We start from the raw sequence: 21,487 nt of genomic DNA on the forward strand, positions 1-21,487 counted from the left end.
GTGCACATACACACACACACACACACACCCGCCCCTGCCCCCCGCCCCCCGAGACCAAGCTCATGGCTCCTTGGCCTCCTCAGCCAAATCTGCTCAATCGGGTGTGCAGATGTTCTGGTGACTGAGAAGTAACAAAAGGTACGAGCACAGACTCTGAGGCCAGACTGCAGGAGCTACAGCTCTTCCGTCACCCATGGAGGGGGGCACCTCAGGCTGGCTGCCCAGCCCCTGCCTGGGGGTAGCGGAGGGTGCACCAGCTTTGTAAGCCACCAGACATGACGACCACCCACTGCCCTTCCCAGGGGGCCTGCACCCCGGTTGGAATCAGGAGCCCTTGGATGCCATTCCCCTCCTGACAGCTGCTCAGGAGTCTTGTCCACTATCCCCAGGCCAATCTGGAGTCCATTCTGGCCACCAAACAAACTACCCCAGAGCCAATTCCCTTAGGAGTTGGTGGCTACTAAGATACCCCAGGCGTGACTTTTCAAGAGTTTCTTTTAAAAGTAGACTTACAATGACTGCATCACGCTCCCACATATACAAAAGCAATGTACAGGTTCATTCGTTTTCTTCTTGGGAAAATGTTCTCAATTGCCCCCATGCCATCTGGTCAACAAAAGGAGCTCAAGTTTGCCCCATACAATGCACCATAGAGAGCAAATTCCTCTGTTGACTTTGCTCTCTGCCCTGGGACTCTCAGAGCTGCCAGGAAAGTTTGGGACCCTGAGGAGTTAGCTCTTGGGGATCCTGGCTTTGTAAATATCCAGGTCTCCCCATGCATCATTGTAGATCCATGGCTGTGGGGGTTTGAGGGGTGTGTAGGGCATGTCCTCCGTGGGGGCCAGCACTTACGTAGTCAATGACACACTCGCTCTCATCATCGTCCCCGCGGAGCTTTCTCACTACCAGTTGGATGAAGTCCCCAAAGGTGGTTGCCATGTAAACGTCTTCATTTTCTAATTCCAGCCCGTCACACAACTCCTTCACCTCCTCTACCAATCTGGGGAGAAGGAGACAGAAAAAGTGGGTGGAGCACTGGCAGGACGGTGCTGTTCCAGCAGGGGAGGTGGTGGTGCCAAACGTGTATCCAGACGGGTCCTTCATCCCAGAGCGCATCACCTAGGGCTGGGGTGGAGAACCCAGTCTGTGCCTTCAGAAAGTTCTGGTTTAAATTAAAACCACCATGCGATGAGGCTGTACACTTACTAAACTACCTATAATTAAAGTGTCTGGACATACAAGGACTGGCCAAGACAGAAAGCAACCAGCTCTTTACACTGCCGGCGGAGCTGAAAAGTGAGACTTTGGAAACCACTCTAGAAAGCAGTTGGGCAACTTCTTAAAAACTAGACACTTTTCACACTTCACCTTTCCTCAAGAGAAATTAGACCCTGTGTACAAGCAGAAGATGATAACCTCTCCTCCCTTCACCTAACCAACAGCTGAATCGTCTGAATCAAATATTTTGATGTCCATTAAAATCCCAACTGCAGTTTTTCTTATGTACCCAGCCCGGTAATTCCTCAGAGTTCAGCTGAACTGAGAGAAGGGAAAAGCCCCCTCCAGCCCCCTCCACCTTTCCTGCCAACCAAGGGCAGAGGGAGAGGGTGGCAGGGGCCTGACAAGCGCTTCTGCAGATCACAGGGATGGAGCAGGCCGCTGAAGCCTAACACGCGATCATGGGACTGGAGTATTCCCCCCCCCACCCCACATCAGCAGGGCTCCTGAATAATAACAGGGAGACCACCACACCAAGAGCCACCACCACCACCTACAGTGTGTGCCCAGTTGGCAGTGCCAGCCCTCGGGGCCCATGCTCTACACAGGCAGCAAAAAGGCAGTTTGAGGAGGGCGTCCCTGCCTGGCTGCCCTGCTCCTGTCAGTCCACTGTCGCTGGGCCTGCACACACGTCCTTTCCGGATCCCTGACCCGCATTGTCCAGGAGCATTTTAAGAGCATTGTCCAAGAGCAAATGGTGTTTCCGGCCACTCAATTTTGGGATGGTGTGACGCAGACGCTGGGGATGGGACCCCTGCACTCCGGCCTTACCTCACCACGTCCACTGACGCAGCCCCCGACTTGAAGAAATCGGTGGAGTCCTCCACTTCCGGGACATTGGGGAGAATGCGTTTCCAGGCGCTCTGAAAAACAGGGTGGTGAGAAGGTGGCACCTGGGGAGCTGGTGGGGAGGAAGCTGGTGCCAGGCTGGGCCCAAGGACCACCTCTGGGAAATAGCAGCTGCCGGCCTGGTCACTCACTGTGCCCACCTCAACTTGACCTCAGTTTCTCTGCAGGTCAGACATGCCAGAGCTCAGGGTGCGGCCTGGAAGCCCCTCAAGGCTGACCTCACCTTGGTGCTGTTGTCTGGGTTTGGGTATCCCCAGCCTGGGTGTCACAGTGTGGAAAAGAGCACAAAACGGGGGGTGGCTTGTGGGTAAAAATGCAGACTGGGGCTTGACCTCACTGAGAGACTGGCTGTGCCCCTCTGTCCTGGACCTGAGGAAGGCAGCGGCGCCCGCCAGCCTGTCTCATGGGCGGCATGGAATGGGCCATTCAGACTGAGTGGGCAGCTCCCCAGGACGCCATCAACCATCAGTTGACTGTTCTCTGGGTGGGCTCCACGCCAGGCCTGTCTGGACAAGAGCCAGGAGGCCCCACACTGTGACTTATCTGCAGACTGTGGATGGTCACCAGTCCAGAAAAGGGATGCGGCGTGGTGGCGCAGGCTCCATCGGGACCCCTAGTGCAACTTCTCCTGGCTCCCTCCTTCTTTCTTGGAAAGGTGTGCCAGATTTGTTCTCCTCATCCTCGGTGTGACCACCAGCAGCCACGCCAGGCCACTTCTTGTCCCCACACAATTGCTGCCTGCTCCTCAGGTGTCCACTTGGGTCCTTGACTACCAGCAATGCCTTTCCCTGAATCCCCAGTTCTCTTTAAATTCTGGGGATCTTTCAGGGCTTACTGTAGCATCACCTTTACCCCAAAACCTTCAGTGTCTGCTCCCTGGACAAGACAACCCTCCTGAGACTCACATCGCCTGAGGTGATGGAAGGGGTGCCCTGGAAGGGGATCCAGGGCAGCCCCCACATGGGTGCTGCCTCCCTGCTGCAGGTCCCAGTGGCACACACACAGTGACACACCAGCCCTGTGGGAACCTCTAAGAGGCGGTGCACCCTGATGGCACATAGCACCTTGTTCAGATTCCAGCTGGGGGATGGAGGGCTGGGAAGTGACCACTGACTAGACCTCCCATGGGACAGTCTCAGCGAAGGAAGTGTCTCTGGCTTTTCCCTGTGGCTGAGATGGCCTGGAACGCAGGACTGTTTGACTAGAATGCCTGTGCTCTGCCTACAGGACCCTTTCCGGAAGTTCCAGTGCACACATTCTCATCACAGGGCCACGCACCTGACATCTGACTCAGTTATTCCAGGAACTTTGTTGCTTTTGTCCACTGTGGACAAGGCCTGAGATGAGTCAGACCCAGCCAGCCAAATCCCAAGGTTCCCCATGGCAGGGGAAAGAGAGCAAGAGGGACATCAGGAAGCACCAAGACACCATGCCTGGGCCAGCACACACACCTACAGAGGGTGTGCATGGCCCGACTCCAGGGCGTCAGATTCATGAAACACATGTGCAATGTGTGGCCTGCCCAACTGGACGGTAGCTCTGGTCTCTATCACTTACCCGCACGGCCTCTGCGGTGACCTGTTCTGCCTCTGTCAGCTCCAGGGCACTGCTGTCTGCTGCCTTGAACAAGTTTGAGGCCGGGATCATCTTGCCATCCTCCAGCTGGATGTTCTTCACCAGCAGCTGCAAAAAGAAGCCTTCTCAGGGCCTGCAGGTGCCCTCGTGGCAGGGAAGAGAACAATTCCACCGCGGGCATGTGCACCTCCTGCCCTCACCTCAAGGCAGGCAGAGCCCGGGATAATGACGGAGGGGATCAGAAGGGGCGCAGAGGCCTCTGCTGTTCCAGGGACACAGGAAACTACAGAGCTCATTCCCCCACGCCCCACCACGATCTTGCTTTCTTTTTGGTGTAATTACTTCACATTTCTATAAAAATGATGCCTACTCATTAGACAAAAGTAGTTGGAGCATTACTTTGAGTCAGTTGAGACAGTGAATTGCTCACCAGCCCAGCTGGAGAGACACCATGGAAACACCTGGCACAGGCCATCAGAGGCCTCTCTTGGACTCAGAGTTGTGAACCTAACAGAACCAGAGCCAGGCTCCCTGCCAGACCCCCACCCTGAAGCCTTTCCAAGGTGTTGGGGAGCTTTCTGGAGTTAAAGCCCATCCCAGCCCAGATGGAAGGTCCTGAGTGGCTTCAACCAAGGGTGTCCACCAAGTCTGCCTCCTTTGTTTGCTGTCCCTCTGGATATCATGGGAGACACAGTCTGTGCCCCCCCAGGAGCTCTCCGGGCGGGCTCACCATCCACTAGCTGCTATAGAGGTGACTGTTAGGGGCCCGCAGCCACACCCGCCTACTTCAGGACTCCCTGAAGAGGTTCAGGGCACCTGGATTCCCAGAAGAGGGAAGTGGTTAGGCCCCCACTGGACAGCCTGTGCTTGGGGCCCCCCACAGGCCTGGGCAGGCAAGCAGGGTGTCCCTCCTAGAGTGAGCAGCCTAACTGTGGGGCCTCAGCACTTGGACAAGCGTGTGTGGCCTGGAGCCTACAGCACAGACACGTGACTCCAGCAGCGCTGTTACCATTCTGTCATCATTCCCGAAGAGCACGAGTCCGGCTTTGGTGACCACCCCTGGCCGATGGGCTCCCGGGATGGGCAAAGCTTCTCCCTGGGGCACCACACCTGCGGTGTTCAGTGTCGAGTTGAAAAACGTCAGCTTCTGTTGAGGGCAAGAAAACCAGAAGGCGGTGGATGAAAATGGGCCCTGCCCATAGCCCAGGCAGGCCCGAGCAGCTCTAGGGAGAGGAAGGGTATTCAGGGCAGCCCCCACGTGCATGCCTAGACCCCAAGAACCCTGCCTTCAGGGGCATAGATAAGACCCAGAGCAGCTGCAGAGGCTTCAGGGACCTGATGCCAAGGCTGCCTCAAGCGAGTGCCCCAAGACCCTCTGTGTGGCCCATGGCCTGAAACCTCAGGTGGACAGACTAGACGAAAATCTATTCAAGGCACCTCAGTGTGGGGAAACCTGCCTTGGGGATGGCACCAGGCATTGGTCATTGCTCTTGTGGCAGCAAGGACAGCAGAGAGACTCCTGCACAGTCTGGGCAGTCGGCTGGCAATTGGGTTTAACCAGCCAGGAACTCATGGAGGACAGGGTTATGCCTGATGGGTATGGATGAAGGTCCCTGCTCATGGTCCTGCTCACGCCTGACTCCTCTGGAGCGTCTGTGGGCCCCTGAGCACATCTTTAGCATCTGGCTGGCCCACTGCCAGTCCCAGGCCCTGAGCAGGCTGCCTCTCCTGCCCCAAGCCCAAGTCAAAATTGGATTTGGATCTGGAGCTAGGGTCTCTGAGAGCTGTTAACATCAAACACAAGTGGACACCAGCCTCGAAAATTCCCTAGCAGACAGAACCAGTTTAGCCATACAAGCCGGAGCTTCGTGTAGCTTATTTTGCAAGATAAGCAAGACTAACCTGACCTGCATCCTTTCTGGCTTTTGCCTCTGAATAGCATAAACGAAACAGGGCCTCAAAATTCATCTGAGGTGACTGCTAACCAATTCCCTATTATTTAAGAAGACCCTAAGATTATAACCAATCACCACGAAGAGTAAACAGCCACCGACTCTGACTGGCCAGCAGCTTAACAGAGACAGGCTCCGAGTTTCCTACCACAGCTGGTTCCTGTGCTCCTCAGTCGTGGCCAGTCTTTTTGGTGTGTGACAATGAGCTTTCACTGGCTACTACTTTGGTGATCCACTGGCTTTACTTCTGCTATTTCTGAGCTTTTTAACAAAGCCGAAGGTGCAAGTCACAACACTGACAATCCACACAGGCCTGGTGACTCCATCCAGCAGCCCTGACCTCCATCCTTCAGCCTCTGGGTAGTGATGTCTCACAGTCCTGGGGGAGCAGCCCAGGGGACAGGGGAACTCGGGTGGGGTTGAGGGTTAGGACAGTGGCTATTTGCCAACCAGTTCAAACAGGTTGGTAGTTTTACAGCCAATGGGACTACACCAGGGCACCCAGCCCACCCCCAGCCACACACGAACGCACCTGCCCACCGGCCTCTGCCCAGGCGCCCGGCACCTTGTCGTTCCCGCGGATCCAGTTGTGAATGGCCTCTGCTGGCTGCGCCCAGTTGATCTGGGGGAGGCAGGATGTGTGTGCTCAGCCAGTCCCTCCCCACTCCCTGAGACTCTGTTCTCCCCCTCACCCCAATGGCCCTGGATAGAGGGTGGAGGAGTCTTGGGAGAAAGCTGGGAAGTCAGGCTTCCTCCAGGACACCGGTCCAAGTCCCTGAGCTGGGAGTCTCTCCCTAGCACCTTGGTCCTGGTGCTTGTTCTTTCATGGGTTGATTAATGTAGTGGACGTTCTAGGGAAGACAAAGTTCTGCAGCTGTAGATAGCCAAGGCCTACATGTCGCCAACATAAAGCGAACGCTCACCCATATGCCCCGGCAGCTTCTCACCTGTGGGGCCCACATAGCATCCCATGAGCCCAGAGCAGAGATACAGCCCAGAGACCCCACAACCCACCCCACGCTCTTTCCCTGGGGCCCTGCCTGCCTATTTGTCCTAAAGAGGAATAGGGAGAATCCAGAACAGACCCTGTTCCTTGACCGTCTAGGTGTTACGTGCCGTCCGCCACCCAGGCGTGGCTCATGTGTCCCCTGACTCTTCTGACCTTAAACAATTACATTCTGGCCTCGCAGCCTGAACCCCTGCTTTCCCAGGGCACCCTCTGCACCCCAGCCCACACACAGGCAGGTTGGGGTAGGAGGGTGTGGCACTCACCTTGGCAGTTTCCTTCTTCTGAATGCCCTCATAGGTGGCCCCTTCCTCAGGCTGTGGAAGTCTGGGGGCTTTGCCCTCAGCGATCAGCCTCACAGCCTGCACCTGGGGAAACCCATTGTCAGCATTAGGACCCTCTCTCTACCCCTAGTCCCTGGTTACATGCAGACTTCGGAAACCACCCCACATTGACCAGACATGCCTGGCACATACTGGGCACCAAGAAATAGCTACCATGTGAATAGGTGGAGCCAGCCCAGACCTAATTCTAACCTTTGTGATGGGCACAAGATCCCACTCTCTCTACCACACGAGATTTTAGAAGATCATGTAGCTCTTCCATGATCTTAGAAGATTATGTAACCTCCAAAGCCCTGTCCAGGTACGACACACACAAATTGCTGTTTTTATCTAAAACCTTCTCTCTCTTTTAAGGAGAATGGACCTTGAGGCCTTCTGATGTGTTTGGAGGTCTGAGATGAAGTGGGAAGTAGTTTCTTGTGAAAAGGAAAAGGAAGGTTGTAGGGAAATCAGGGCAGGAGAAGAAAGAGAGCCGAGGAGCCTGGATCCACTGTGAGGGAGGTGGGCCTCAGGGGAGGTCTGCGTCTGACAGACCCTCTCTCCTGGGGAGAAGTCAATCATGGAAGTATAATGGGGCCATAGCAGAAGGCATGTGACTAAGCTCTGCGAATCAAAGTACTCCATCATCCCAGCCAGTGATGGGCTCAGTATGATTACTTGATCACCTGATACAAATTGGCCAATCAGAAACTTCTCTGATTTTTTTTTTCATTCATGAATTCTAGGAGAAGCAAGGCTGCTTGCTTCTCCTAGATGTGGGCTACAGGTGAGCTACCAGTGACTCTTTTCTCCCAGTAAGGGCAGCCAACTTGGGGATGGAGTTGATCAAATAAAGTAGAATCAGGGTGAAGAAAGAGAGAGAGACAGGATCCTAGTGACATGGCTTGTGCCTCTGGATTCAGCCATACCTGACACCATCCCTGCTGATTAAATGATGTCCCCTTCTTAAGTTTTTTGAGCTGTGTTCTCTGCATTATAAGCAAAATTCTCACCTAATATCATGCACTGTGTCCCAACCCTGCCTCTTTGACACCCTAAAATGAGAGTTCTCTTCTGCAGAACCCTGGAATTTGGGGAACAGATTGCCAGCCAGCTGCCAGCACTTACCATCCCTTTGACACCTTCAGGGAAGAGGAAGCGGTTGTACAGAGTGCTCACGGTGTCATCTGGGAGGACCTCACACTCCTTCTGGAGCAGAAGGTCCCCGGTGTCCAGGCCATCATCTGCCCAGAAAATGGTGAACCCCCCTTTTTTATCTCCATGAATGAGGGTCCTAGCAAACAGAAGAGTGGACCCGTGAGTCCAGAAGGAAGGATCACAGAAAAGGATGCCCTGGGACAGCCCCTGAGGCCCCTGCCATCCTCTAGCCCCCTTTTTCCCCCAGGATTCCTTCTCTGGCAGGAGGGGGAGGAGAAGGAGAATGGTATTTATTGACATCAACCAAGTGCCAGCTATGGTGTGAAAAGTCCTATCCTCCCAACACAAAGACAGTCGTTGCATGTCCATTTTACAGATAAAGAAACTGAGGCCCTGGGGAGTGAAGAGACATGACTGGAGGTCAGGGAGGCTGACCTCCACCCAGAGCAGCCTGCTGTCAGAGCACTCTCTTTGCCAGCTCAGGTGTCACCACCGCCACCACCCATCTGAACCACCCACCCACTGGGCATCTCTCATCATCACAAGATCTTGTTCATGCAAGCCTTCCTGCCATCTCTCTTTCCAAGCAAGCTGGTGCCCAGAGGACCAGCAGTGGGTGGATGTCAGACCAGGAGTCTGGGAACACTGCAGGGGTTGGTGCCCCAGCAGCCTCCTGGGAGCCCTCAGGTGAGCCCTGACACCTGTTCTGTCCTGGCTGCCCCACGGCAGGGTGGGAGCACTGCTGCACTCACATCTCAGGTTTGCTGTGGGGTGCAAAGTGCTTAACGGTGCCTGTGCTGGGGGCCGTGGAACATCGTCACTACTGACGTCACTACAGCAGCCTGTGGGTGCCGTGTGCCAGCACAGGACAGGCCCCTGCGTGACGCCTGCTCCACGGTGCCAGAGAAAAGCTTGGGCTATGGGAGCAAAGATTCAGGCAGATTCGGGGTAGGGGGTGTCCAGTCTCACCAGTTGATGGCTGAGGCCCCTCGATGCCGGGGGAGCAGACTCGGATGGTAGATGATGGAGCCGTGGCAGGGCCCACTGATGACCTCCATGGGGATGAACTGGCTGCAGAAGGGCAGGACGTTGAGCTCGGCGCCCAAGGCCTGGTATTTCGCCACCACGTCGGGCAGAGCCTGTCCTTTCACTCGCCAGCGGGGAAACTTGAACACTGGCACACCATCCTTCTCGGCCTCCAGGCCTGCAGGGCAGTGGGTGAGAAGCCAGCCTCTCCTGGGCCCACCCCACTGCCACCTCTGCCTTCCCTGGCAAGTGGCTACTGCAGCTTCTCTCCAGGCCTGTCCCTCCTACTCATCCTGCTACCCAGCCAGGCCCCATAGCATCTCCCAAGAGTTTCAGGGGTTACTCTGCCTGGACTCACACACAGCTACCTACTACCGAGACATCTGAACTTGTAATAAATGCAAATTCTGAGACTCTACCCCACAACTCCAACTGGAAGCTCAAAGGGGACACAGTGCTCCATATTACAGCCACCTCACATTCAAGAACACTGACCGATTCCTGCCTGGCGCCTTTCAGCACCTGGATGCTGGGGTCAGTGGAGTGTGGGGTGGTCAGACAGAAGGGCCCTGGGAGCTGGCACCCTTCATAGTGGCTCCGTGCAGGCCAGAACCTCCACCCCTTTGTTTCAGTTGCCACCTGAGCAGGACTCAGAGTGGATGTGACAACTGCCTCCAGCCAGGGATGCCCAGGCTTCTGTGCCCACCCGCTGCCCACAGCTACCTGCTAGGGCTCTCCCCCACTACTCCTGGGCCACCCACTCACCCAGGGGGTCAGCCTTCCCATCCTTGTCTGGGATAGTGAAGACGCCCACGACCTCATGGCCCTCCTTCCTCAGGTTGGAGTAAACTTCCTGGCCAAATAGGCTCTGCCCAATCACTGCGATCTTCATGGCAGCAGAAGAGGGTGGGAAGATCTGGGGAAGAAATAGGCAGCAGCCTTAGACCACGGGTGGTGCATGGGAGCTGTTGTATAGTCCCTCCTGACCCAGGCCAGCCCTGGCCTTGGGCTACCTCTGGGACTGCAAGGAAGGCAGCCGCCCCCAGACTACCCCTGTGAGAGAGATGGAGAACAAGAATAGAAAAACTGAAGAGGAGGCACACAACATGTCCAGAAACCTGGCTCACACAATGCCAAGAGCTGGAGGTGGGGGTAGAAGAGATTAGCATAGCCATTGACCCAGCTATAGAAACCAAGATCCTTAGGCGCCAACACCTAGATTACAAAGCATAAGATCCAAGCAGGGATCAGATGCTGTAGGGAGTGTCTAGAGCACAGGCCCAAGGGTAAAGATATGGAGATTAAGCCCATTGTAGAATCTCCTGTCCCTTTGGGATTCTGCATAGATATCCAAAATCAGCAACCAACTGAAGGCTCCAAGGAGTGAGGCCCTCCCAAAGACTATATCCATGCAGTCTCTGCAAACATCTCTCTGCCCACCTGTGCCTATGCCATGCTGCTATTCACCAACTCTCTCCTCCACAGGGCAGCAGCCTTCCTGCCTGCCCATGACCTGTACCATGCCAGGGCTTCTCTTCACTGACCTCCCTCAGCCAGCCAATTGCCTATTTTTTCTCTATTGTGTGTTGTTTTCCACCCTAATTGCGGGAGGATTTTTAAAAGTTTGTTTGCTTTGTTTTGAAATTATCTAGACTGTGAGTCCTTTGTCAGACACATTTCTGGACAATTTCTTCAATTATGTGGCTTGGCCTTTTCACTCTCTATTGTGGTATCTTTTGATGAACAGAGATCTTTAAATTTGATATAGTAGACTTTATCGAAAGTTTTCTTTGTGGTTAGTAGTTTCTTAAATTTCTATTTAAAAATTCTTTGCCTACTGCAAGTTCATTATGACATTCTCTATGTCTTCTAAAATTTTTATTGTTTGACTAGGAACCAAAGGCTTGCAATGGAGGATGGTTTTTCAGCCCATGGTGCCAGATGCAAATAGGTGACTTTGCACGCTATACAAAAATTAACTCAAAATGTATCACAGACCTAAAGGTAAATCACAAAACTATAAAACTAGAAGCTAACAGAAGAAAACCTAAATACCTAAAGGATTTTAGGAATCTGGTGATTTTAAGATACACTAGAGCACACCAGTACATCAAAGGCATGATTCATGAAAGTAAAAATTTATAAGTGGAATTAAGATTCAAAACTGTCCTGCAAAAAGCAGTGCCAAGAGAATGGGAAGGCAAGTCACAGACTGTGAGTAAATATTTGTAAAAGATAGATCTGATAAAGGAGAGTCAGCTCAAATAGACAAACAACTCTAGAAACTCACTATAAGAAAACAACCTATTTTAAAAATGGACCAAAGGCTTAACAGACACCTTATCAAAGAAAACAGGCAGATGGCAAATCAGAATATGAAAAATGTTCCACATGAGATCATCAGGGAAATGCAAATTAAAATAATACTGGGGGAAGGGAGGCTCCCTGATGGCATAGGGGTGAAAGTCTCAGTGCTATCAAGCTATCACCAAACACTGTGACATGAGTTTGGCCCCCGCCCAGGGAGCTACCCACATGGTGCAGCAGACCTCTCCTGTCTTGCCTGCTGATCCCCTTGATACCGGAATTGTCAGGCCTAGTCTCCCAGCCAGGAACGGATCCCAGGCTGCAGGGCAGCGCTGAGCCCCAGCCGCTAGACCCCCACGGGTTGGTGTCTCACGTAGCCACAGCAGGAACTTCGCAGACGCTCAGGCAAGCAAGCGAGAAGAGGCAGGTTTGTTTAGAAGAAAAAGTTTATTGAGGAGAAAAAGAGCAGAAATAAAGTGGGACTCCCAGGCCAGGGAACCAGGCCTGGGAGGGGCAAGGAAGCCAAAGTGGAGTCGTGTCTTAGGGAATATATACCTTTTTTCCCTCATTATTCTAAAGCTGCCCCAGTCTCTTTGTGATTGGTTAGTTCTCGGCTGTCTCACTTAATTTGCTACTGAGTGCAGGATCTTCACATTTCTTATCTAACAGCTTTTTATTTTCCCATTTGTTGCATCTTTAAATTTATGGCCCAGTCTTCTGGATGGGCATCCCTGCATTGAAGTTAAACAGCTGCCCTTCTAATGTGACCATAAATTAAACCACTCTCCATTTCTCCAATCTCCGCCTCCCTTTACCACCTGAAGGAAACCAGGACCAGCGTTAACAATGTTGTCCTTGGTCCTGGCGTGTTTGTTTTTCCTAATGGAATTGGTTATATTTCTTTGGTTGTCCTTATCTCTGAAGCCTCCCTAAATTCTTCAGAGGTCCCCTCCTGCACTGTCCCTAAAACTGCCTAATAATCCTAGCTTGCCCTGTCTCACCCTCGGCAGTGTATTTCAGTCAGTCTGCCTATTCTGTTCTCCACTCTGTCTCTGGTGAATCCTCTCACCCCCTGCACCTCTGGCCTGTACCCTAGTTCTTGTATGCATAAATAAATCAATCTTAAAAAAAAAACAAACACCAGGACACTACTATATACCTAATAGAATGGCCAAAATCTCAAACACAACACCAAATGTTGATGAGGACATGAAGTAACAGGAACTTTCATACATTGCTGGTGGGATTGCAACATAGTCCAGCCACTTTGGAAAATAGCTTGGCAATTTCTTAGGAAACTGAACAGACTCACACCATATAGCCCAGCTATCATGCTCCTTGGCATTTACCCAAATGAGTTGAAAACTTGTGTGCACACAAACACCTACCTATATGGATGTTTTTAGCAGCTTTAATTACCACTGCCCAAACCTGGAAGCAAGCAAGACGTCCTTTAGTAGGAAGCAACCAAGAAGTCCTTTAGTAGATGAAACGATTGAGACCCTGTGATGACTACCTTTTCCAATCATGGACTGATATGGATTGATGCTTTGCTGCAGTTTTAGTAAGTTGAGGCTACCTCTTGCCCACTCCTTTTTCCTGGGCTTGGCCTTCCAGGGACTCCAAATTTAGATGCAGGTAGCTCCCTAGCACTGAGAGACTGGAAACTTATGCTCTACTTTTCAGAGGTTTTTGACTTAGCTCAGCTTTCTACCTTTGGCAGCTTTGGAATTCAACAAATACCATGAGGAAGAAATGTGTGTAAGGCCTGCAAGGCAGCAATGATGTCACTATTCCTGATCAATAAAACCCCTGGCTGTTTCCCTGTTGCCATCAGCAGCCCTGGCCCACATCAAGACTCACACATATCAGCAAGTGTCCACAGGGAAAGGCAGGCAGCGCGCCTCACTTCATCTCTAAAAGTTCTCCTTTCACTGGAAGTTTATTCCCTCTAATCTGTATTGCTTCAAAGGCTTCGGGTACCTTGAAATGTGTAGATTTATAGATACAGCTACTATAATGTAGAAATAAATCTAACCAAGTTTTTCAGTTATTCTAAGTGGGAGTACTGGCCTGCTTTGGAATATTCTATGCTATTCCAGATGCTTTAAAGGAAATTTTAGAGAAAATAAATAAATAAAAGGAAAATTTGAAAACCTTGAAAGCATGGGCTGCATTACTAGCCATATCCTAGTGCACATTAAAATGACACACCTCAGTAATCAGGCAGAGAGTCTGAGTTACACCATCAACCAGCATTTATTGCGCCCAGGACGTGGGGCCTTCTGAGAGCATGGGTCACAAACTGAAGTGTTAGTAGGACCCTGGGCAGGTAATATAAATTAATGAAGGTACCTCAGTCTAATGAGAAGAAAAGAAGCCTTCTGGGTCTAGCATTCACCTTCTCACTTTCAATAGAAATCTGGGTCAAAAGAGATTTCGCTTTCTTTTTAATGCTTCCATTGGGAAAATAACAGTTTGGGAAGATCATAAGTAATGACAGTCTCAGGGCCAAGGATGCAGTGGAAGGTAAGGGAACTGAGCGGGCTGACAGAGTGACCCCAGGGGATGCGGAAACCTACCTCAGGGAAAAATTGGCACCCAAAAGAAACCCCTAGCATTTCAGTGCCAGGCGCATCTGTGCTCTGGAGGGTGCAGGTTGGAGGAGACACTCAACAGGGTGGGCAAGAGAGGAGAAGCAAGAATCTATCTATGATATATAATATATAATGACGTCTATTATTTAATAATCTCAGTGGTTGTGTAACAGGGTGGTCCCCAGGAAAGGGGGAGGTTCCCTGCCCCACCCAAGGGAGGGTGGAGCTGAGCAGGAAGAGGAGAAGCAGAAGAAGAGACTGAGGAAGGAAGCAGGATGGAGCCAGGAGACCTGGAGGAGGCGCGTGGAGCCTAGAGACACGTGAAGAAACTGCACTTGTCTTTTGGTCGTGGACGGGGTGACACAGATGTGGGTGAGACCCGTGGGGAGGTGACAATGGCAGCTTTTATCTTGATGTTGATTTTGCTCTTTTCCTTCCGGCCTTGTCTGGTTGTTTCTGACCCTTTGCTGTGGGTCCCCACTGGAAGGTGCTTTAGACTTGTGGCAGGCTTTGGGGCCTTGCTCTGGGCCAATCCCATTTGGATGGACTTTTACCCACGAGGGGACGGGTAACTTTGGGTGCTTCATTTAGAAACTAGACTCTGCCTTACCTGTATTGTTTCCTAGTTTTATTAAAGTTCCTTCCCCTTAAAGTCTCCTATGTTTTCTGTTGATGCGGCGGATGGCAGAACCCATTTAGAATAGGCAGGTTTGCGGGGTTTGGGCTGCCCCTCTCCCTGTCCTATAACAGATTTGGCGTCACTGTCCTATAACAGTTGGTCAGCTCTCCTGCCCGCCTGTGACTATGCAGATGACTCTCTTTTTCTTTCTTCTTTTTCTAAGAAAACTGTCTTTTTAAAATGTAATAAAGAAAAGCTTAGTTGTTGCTAGGGGGTTAGAGAAAGGGAGGGATGGACAGGTGAAACATATTTTTTTTTTTACCAGAAACGAAGTTCTTTACTATGACAGAGATGCAGATCATTATTCATTTGTCAAAGTTCACAGAATATATAACAAAAAGTTGGACCTGATATAAACTGAGCCGTAGTTAATAATAGTGTCACTATTGGCTCAGTGAGAGTATCAAATGTAACCCTCATCCAGGGTTTATATGGGAACTCTGTATTTGCTGCACCTCCCCCTGCAGTGACCTTTAGGGCTAATGGCTTTAGCCACGGTCCCTAGGTAGGTCCCGGAACCAGCGCACAGGGGGAGAACAGCAAAACTCCCTGAAGCAGGGGGAGAATAGCAACCCCCCCCAAGACATAGCTAAGACAGAAGCCTATTGAAAGATAACGACCCCAAGGAGCCACTACAGGAATTCTGACCACAGGAAACCTTATCTCGCCTTCTCAAGGCCCACAAACTTTATTCTAATACAACTGTCTCTCTACAATCTTTTCTCTTTCTAAAATCTTTTCTCTTTCTCTGTCTAAAAAGGTCATTGGTTGCCGATTAAAAAAGAACATACGAAATCTAATAACTAGGCTAATTCAAATGAAACGTTACTAAACTCTGTGTATTAATAGAACTGTTAGCTTAATAATTTCTTAGCTTAGCCTTGTTAGTATTAATCTTAATGATAAAAATATTACATTGTAAAAAGTAAAACTCACCCGTATTAATTTATAGTAATTTAGTGGTAGTGAGTAGTTAAAACAAAAAAGTAATCACATAAAACAAAAAGAAAAATTAATAGCCTAACTACTTAGGAATGCGCCTGGGTCCAGATGTAAATCACTGCCCTGCCAATGATAAGCTAAACCTATAAGCAAGCTGATTTCTTCACTGATGTTCGCCATTCCTATGCTTTTAGAAAACATATATATACTGGTCACCAACTCAAAGAAAATTACACTCAGATTTTCACTCTCTTGAAGTGTGTCTGTTTGTCATTTATTCGCCGAATCCCTGACCACCCTGCGCAGTCTCTCAACCCTGAAACGGCCTCATCGTCTACTGCTGTGCTGGTCCGCGGCACATATTCTGCTCATTTTTTTCCTGTAAATTTAAAACCATCCTTTAAAAAATCATCTATGAATTTAGATAAGTAAATCTAGCTCTACAGGCCACATCTTACTCCAAAATATAGCTCATTGGGTTAAAAACAAATCTTAAAAAACATTAAAAATAAGGAGTAAACATTAAAGTATTAGGAAATACTACTATTAGACTTTATAAGGAGAAAGATAAAGCAAAGTATATAAATTTTCATGCATGAAGATTTTACATGTGTGTGAAGCAATTTGTCTAAAGGAAAAAAAAAACTTACTGCCAATAGACAAATACGATCATGTTAAATCATACTAATCAAAGAAATGTATAATAAAACAAAGGACTATTTTTGTCCTATAAATTTGGAAACTATTTAAGATAATATAAATATTCCATTTGCGTAGGTTATGGGAAAATGAATGCTCTCATATACCACAAATGGGAAGATAGGTTGGCATAAACTTTCTGAGGGAAAATTTGGCAATAAATATCAAAATCCTCCTTTTCTGACATGGTAATTTCACTTTCAGATTACGTTTGGAAGAGTGTATCAAAACATGAATATTTTTAAATTATGATACATTCACACTGTCTATGCACACAGCCCTTCGATATGGCAGCACATCCAGGAATGATAAGCCAGGTTTCACATCCAGGAATTATAAGACAAAACACCCCAAATAGGTAACAAATCCCTATAATTTTTTAAGGCAGGTGTCTGTGCACGTGAGTACTTGCAGCGTGAAAGGCAGGAGAGGTTTACACTGAAAGGTTAGGTCACTGGGTAGAGGTTTTGGGTCTGGGAATTTTTTGATACCAGTATCATTTCCTACTAGGATGCTCTTGTGTTTCTATGTTCAACATGCACTGCTTGTGGTAAATAAAGGGGTACAAAAAGTCCCTTTGGAAGCAGGAAGGCAGAGTCAAGGTAACCGGCTTGGGGATATTGTCACAGTACAAGGAAGTTGAACTTGGCAGTGGCAAGGGCCTCAGCCACCCTTGGTCTTTGGCCCCACGTGGATCAGGTGTGGTGAGGAGGAGGGGCAGGGAAAAGAAAACAGAGCCCCACGTGGGTGTGTGGGCACCTCACCGTTCAGTGTTTTCATCCCCCTAGCAGTGTGTGGGGACCCTGTATGACTGCTGAGGAGCAGTAGGACAGGACAGGCTTCCCAGACCTCCTACCACAAGCCCGCAGCCCAGGCCTGGCTCCCCAAGACCCCGCTACCAGACTCAGCTGGGGCCGGGTGGCACTGGGCAGAGGCAGCAGCTCTGGGTCACTTGCTCTGGCACAGCGGTCCTGGGGCACACAAGAGGGATGCAGCTCTAGAAGGGGACAGAGGCTCAGCTGAGCCGCAGGACACTCAACAACAAGGCGCCCCAAGGCTCCAGCTTACTCTGCTGTTTGACTTGTGACTTGGCACCTGGCAGGGTCCCGCCCACAGCCAGGGTCTCCTGGGGGGACAGAGGGAGTCCATGCCCCATCCTCTGTCTTTCCCAGGGCCCTGGGCAAATTGGACAGGCCATGGCGCAGGAATCCAGGCTCACCTGGATCACCTGAGCCAATAGTCCCTGTCTCAACTCTGGGCAAACAGCTTCCTTCTCTGTAGAGGGATGTTACGGGACAGTCTGTCAACACTGCTGCGAAGGTGAGTTCTAGTGAGAAGACCAGCAATGGGCCAGACATCGCAAGTAATCCCTGCAAGGTGGGTACTATTATTTACCCACCCTCTGGGTTTTAGCCGAAAAAATAAGATTCAGAGCCTGAGAAATCTGCCCAAGGTCACAGAGAAGCAAGGGAGTGGGGAGGAAACAGAGACCAGCAGCCAGAGTGCATGCCTGCACCCTGCGTTCCAGAATCCTTCTTGACCTCTGTAGCACCTCAGGGAGATTCTGCCTCTACCAGGCAGGTGGCCAGGGTAGGGCCTAGAGAGGAGCGGGTGGGCCTAGGCTCTGAGTAGCAGGAACCATGAAAACCCCAAGAACCACATTGTGGGGTCAGGCCACCACTGGGGCAGTCCCCCCACTCCTAGGCAAAGCAAGCTGGGTTGAGAGCTCTCCCATCACCGGAGGCCCTGAGTCCAAACCCCACATTCAGCCAATGCAGGCGGGGTCTTCCTTAGTCCAGAGAATGGAGTGAAGGACTTAGAAGAGGGGGCAGATGCGGGGGAGGAGAGGGGACAGGCTGATCCCCCATGGGTCCGCTTCAACATGTTTCTCAGAGCCTCAGATTTCTCCTTTGCAAGCCTGGAGGATAATGCCCACCCCATAGGATGGTGTGGGTTGGGTAAAGTGCCCCAGAGCCCCCACATACACCCCTGGCCAAGCTGGGGTCTCCACTGCTCCCAGAACCCCAGACTGGGATCTCATACCCAGAGGCCCTGCGGCGCCCACTAGAAACCCGGGCTGAGGGTACAAAAGCCAGAGCCCTCCCCACCCTATCCACCCCCCCCCCCCGCCCCTCCAGCTGCGAGCTGTGGGGGCCTTTGCCCTCGGGGTGTGAGGGGCTCACCAAGTGCAGAAGGAGGCGCAGGTGTCACCGCCGGAAAGGACCTCTGAGAGTCACGCTGGGGATGCCGGCTGGTGCAGGCCGGCCCTGGGCGGTGTAGAAGGGGACCCACCCCCGCCAGTTCAGGAGCCAAGGCCAAGGCCAGAACTCGGGAGGGAAGGGCGCCGGGCAGACGAGAGGGGCGGGACGCGGGGCGCGGCAAGTCGCACTGGGGGTGGGGAGCTCCGGCTGGCAGTGACCTGGGCTGGCTCGTGGTGCGCCCTCTCGAGCCTGCCTGCGTCTTAGGTGAGAGGACTGGCTTTGACCCTTCCAGAACTCACAGGGCTTTGGAAAGGCTCAAGCACCACCGGTTAGGAGTTCCTGCAGGGCTGAGCTGGTTAAGAGGAAACTCTCCCCAAACTCCCTAATTTCACTCACACTCTCCACTCGCTCACTCACTCACTCAGGGATAATGTGCCAAGTTCCTACCGTGAAAAAAGAAACAACAACCCCCAAACTTTTTTTTTAAAATTCCAAAATCTACCAAGACTTAATATATCACCTAACTGCAGTTTCAAGCTCTCCCTAGTGGAATTGTAAACCAGTCAGCCTGGACTTTCCTGGTCAAGCTAGTGAGGTCCTCTCCAAGTGGAGACCCCCGCCCCAACCCCTCCTGATGCTTTTCTATTTGCTAGATGGGGTGCTGCCCATGGATCCGTGAACAAAGCCACTTAGAGCTCCGCAGGATAACTCTTGTTTGTTAGCACTGCCGTGGACTGTGGACAAGGACAGAGCCAAACAAGACCCTTGCTCTCCATGAACTCACAGTCCCTTTCTAGAGACCGCTTGTCCAGGAGGACACGGGGTTTCAGCCAGCCGGGTCCCATCCTGCTTTCCACAACTCCAGGCTTCCACCTAGGCGATGCCCTTCTCCCCACTCCCTTCTACCCAGGCTGGGGGCCACCAACTGGTCCCCTGGCTTCCAGCCCAAGCAACCCTGTCTCAGTCAGGGCTGTCTGTCCCTCTCTGGGCCAAGGAAAGTCACCAAAAAAGAATAAAGCAGAGGATAAATCCGCATGTTTCCTAACTGGGAATCTTTGTCCAGGTGGTCCCTTCCACCTGTTTTTCCTGACATACCAGCACTGGGCTCCTCTGTGCCCTCTTAGAGCCCTTCTTCTAAGGACCCTCTGCCTGAGCGCTGACCACCTGGACCTCTGTTCAGCGCCTCACATGAGCTTGCTCCAACACAGGGCCCTTACACTGGCCTCTGCGGGATGTTCTCTCGAATACTAAGAGGCCAGCCTTGTCTCACTCTTACCTGGCAGTTGGTGTATCAGAGACCTGATGAGGGCCTTGGAGCAACTATTCTGGGTCACACAACCTGAAGAAACCCCTCAGTCACTTCCCATCACAACACTCTGCTTTATTTCCTTTACAGCACTTGCTGTAAATCTGGTATGTTCTTTTTCATTATTTGATGGTTATTTCTCTCCCACTAGATGGTAAGCTCTTTCAGGGCAGGAAAGTCATGTAATATATTCACTGTTATATCCCCAATACCCAATGATGACAAGTAGGAGATGTTAAATGTTTGTTGAATGACTTAATGCAAGTATTTTTGCCCACATGGCAGGGATGGACACTTAGGATTGCGATGACCTGTCATTCCTGAGCTCTTTAGTGCATTCTCAGAACTGTCCACTTTTTCCTTCTGCTCCAGCCTCCAGGCCTTCCCTGTCCCTCACGTATGCTTGTCTTCTCAACTCATGAATTTCCATGAGCTTTTCTCATCCTCTTCCTCAAGCGAGCCCCACACATCTTCAGAAGGTTCCTACTTAAATTTCATGTCTTTAAGGAAGCTTGCCCTAACCACAGCCCGTTAAGACAGAGCCCCTCATGCTAGGACCACAGAGGATGCTCTAATATTTTTTCATACACCCCCTTCAAGTGCAATTTCATCACTGCTTCTGGAGTTATTTTATTGACATGTCCCCCCACCCCACCAACCCATGAGTGCAAACCTTAGTTCCCAACCCCTAACATAGTGCTTTGCACTTAGAAGGTGCTCAGTAAAATTGTAGACTAACTGTATGTCAGGCTGGGAAAGCAGTGTAAACACAGCTTCAAAGCTAGAGTAGAAAAGGCAAAATAAGAGGTGACGACAGGAACCACTGTGGAGAGTGGATGCCTCGAAATGGACTTAGAGAGTCGGGAAAGAGCCCATCCTCACAGAGAGTGTGGAGCAGGACAGGAGTAAAGGGTAAGCAGGAAGTTTAGCTGCGCTGCCCTGAGCAGTAATGTGTGTGAAGGACCAGGTGACCTGGCCAAGGACATTTCTAGAGGAATGCTGAAGGTGCCTTCTGGTTTCTTCTTGCTGCTCATACTAAACTGTGAGGGAAGAGAAATATGAAAAGAGGGAATGTGAAATAAAAGGAATGTGAAATAAAATCAGACCTTGCTGGTTTTGAAAATTCCCAACTTTTCCTGATGTCAACTGATACTAAAATTAGCAAATAGCTTCCAAAGATATGATGCAGGGCCATGCCAGGAAAAGACAGTCTAAAGATAAAATCAAGGGTGGGGCTGTAATATCCATGTGAAGTCCTCAAAATGACCAGAAGTGGAGCCTCCGAGCATTCAGTTCAACAGGACGCTCAGAGCTGGCGTTGATTAGCCGTCTCAGCAGAAGCCCAATGGAGCAAAGGGCTTTTCTCAGAGAAGTGAAGATGGACAGTGTCTACAGGAGCAAGTCTCAACAGGATTCACAGACATTTTTAAACAGTGCCAGCTAGAAAGGATCAGAGATTGTACAAAAGGACAGAGACCTCTGAAACCCCTCCCCTCAAATTCTACCGGCAAGAAGTTGCTTGGCGAAAACTTGGGCTACATTTCATGAAAGACTGACTTGGAGAGCAGAATAAAGAGGCCAAGGGGGGA

General features: G+C 50.8%; 1 protein-coding gene across 2 annotated transcripts in view; it reads right to left on the reverse strand.

Moving 5' to 3' along the window:
• The window catches only part of ALDH1L1 (aldehyde dehydrogenase 1 family member L1), a gene marked incomplete at both ends in the record, with an annotated part of 32,179 nt that extends 22,120 nt beyond the window's left edge, over positions 1-10,059 (reverse strand). Inside the window, 9 exons of one of the 2 annotated variants that reach the window (XM_084247923.1) lie at positions 853-1,000; positions 2,050-2,141; positions 3,685-3,810; positions 4,712-4,849; positions 6,187-6,276; positions 6,927-7,028; positions 8,112-8,277; positions 9,111-9,345; positions 9,933-10,059. In XM_084247923.1, coding sequence (XP_084104049.1) covers positions 853-1,000; positions 2,050-2,141; positions 3,685-3,810; positions 4,712-4,849; positions 6,187-6,276; positions 6,927-7,028; positions 8,112-8,277; positions 9,111-9,345; positions 9,933-10,059 — 1,224 coding nt within the window. The remainder of the gene's footprint in view (positions 1-852; positions 1,001-2,049; positions 2,142-3,684; positions 3,811-4,711; positions 4,850-6,186; positions 6,277-6,926; positions 7,029-8,111; positions 8,278-9,110; positions 9,346-9,932) is intronic. The other variant, XM_084247924.1, reaches the window with a different exon arrangement.
• Positions 10,060-21,487: the final 11,428 nt, after the last annotated feature.

The sequence above is a fragment of the Talpa europaea genome, assembly GCF_964194135.1.
Source record: "Talpa europaea genome assembly, chromosome: 11".
NCBI classification, from domain to species: domain Eukaryota; kingdom Metazoa; phylum Chordata; class Mammalia; order Eulipotyphla; family Talpidae; genus Talpa; species Talpa europaea.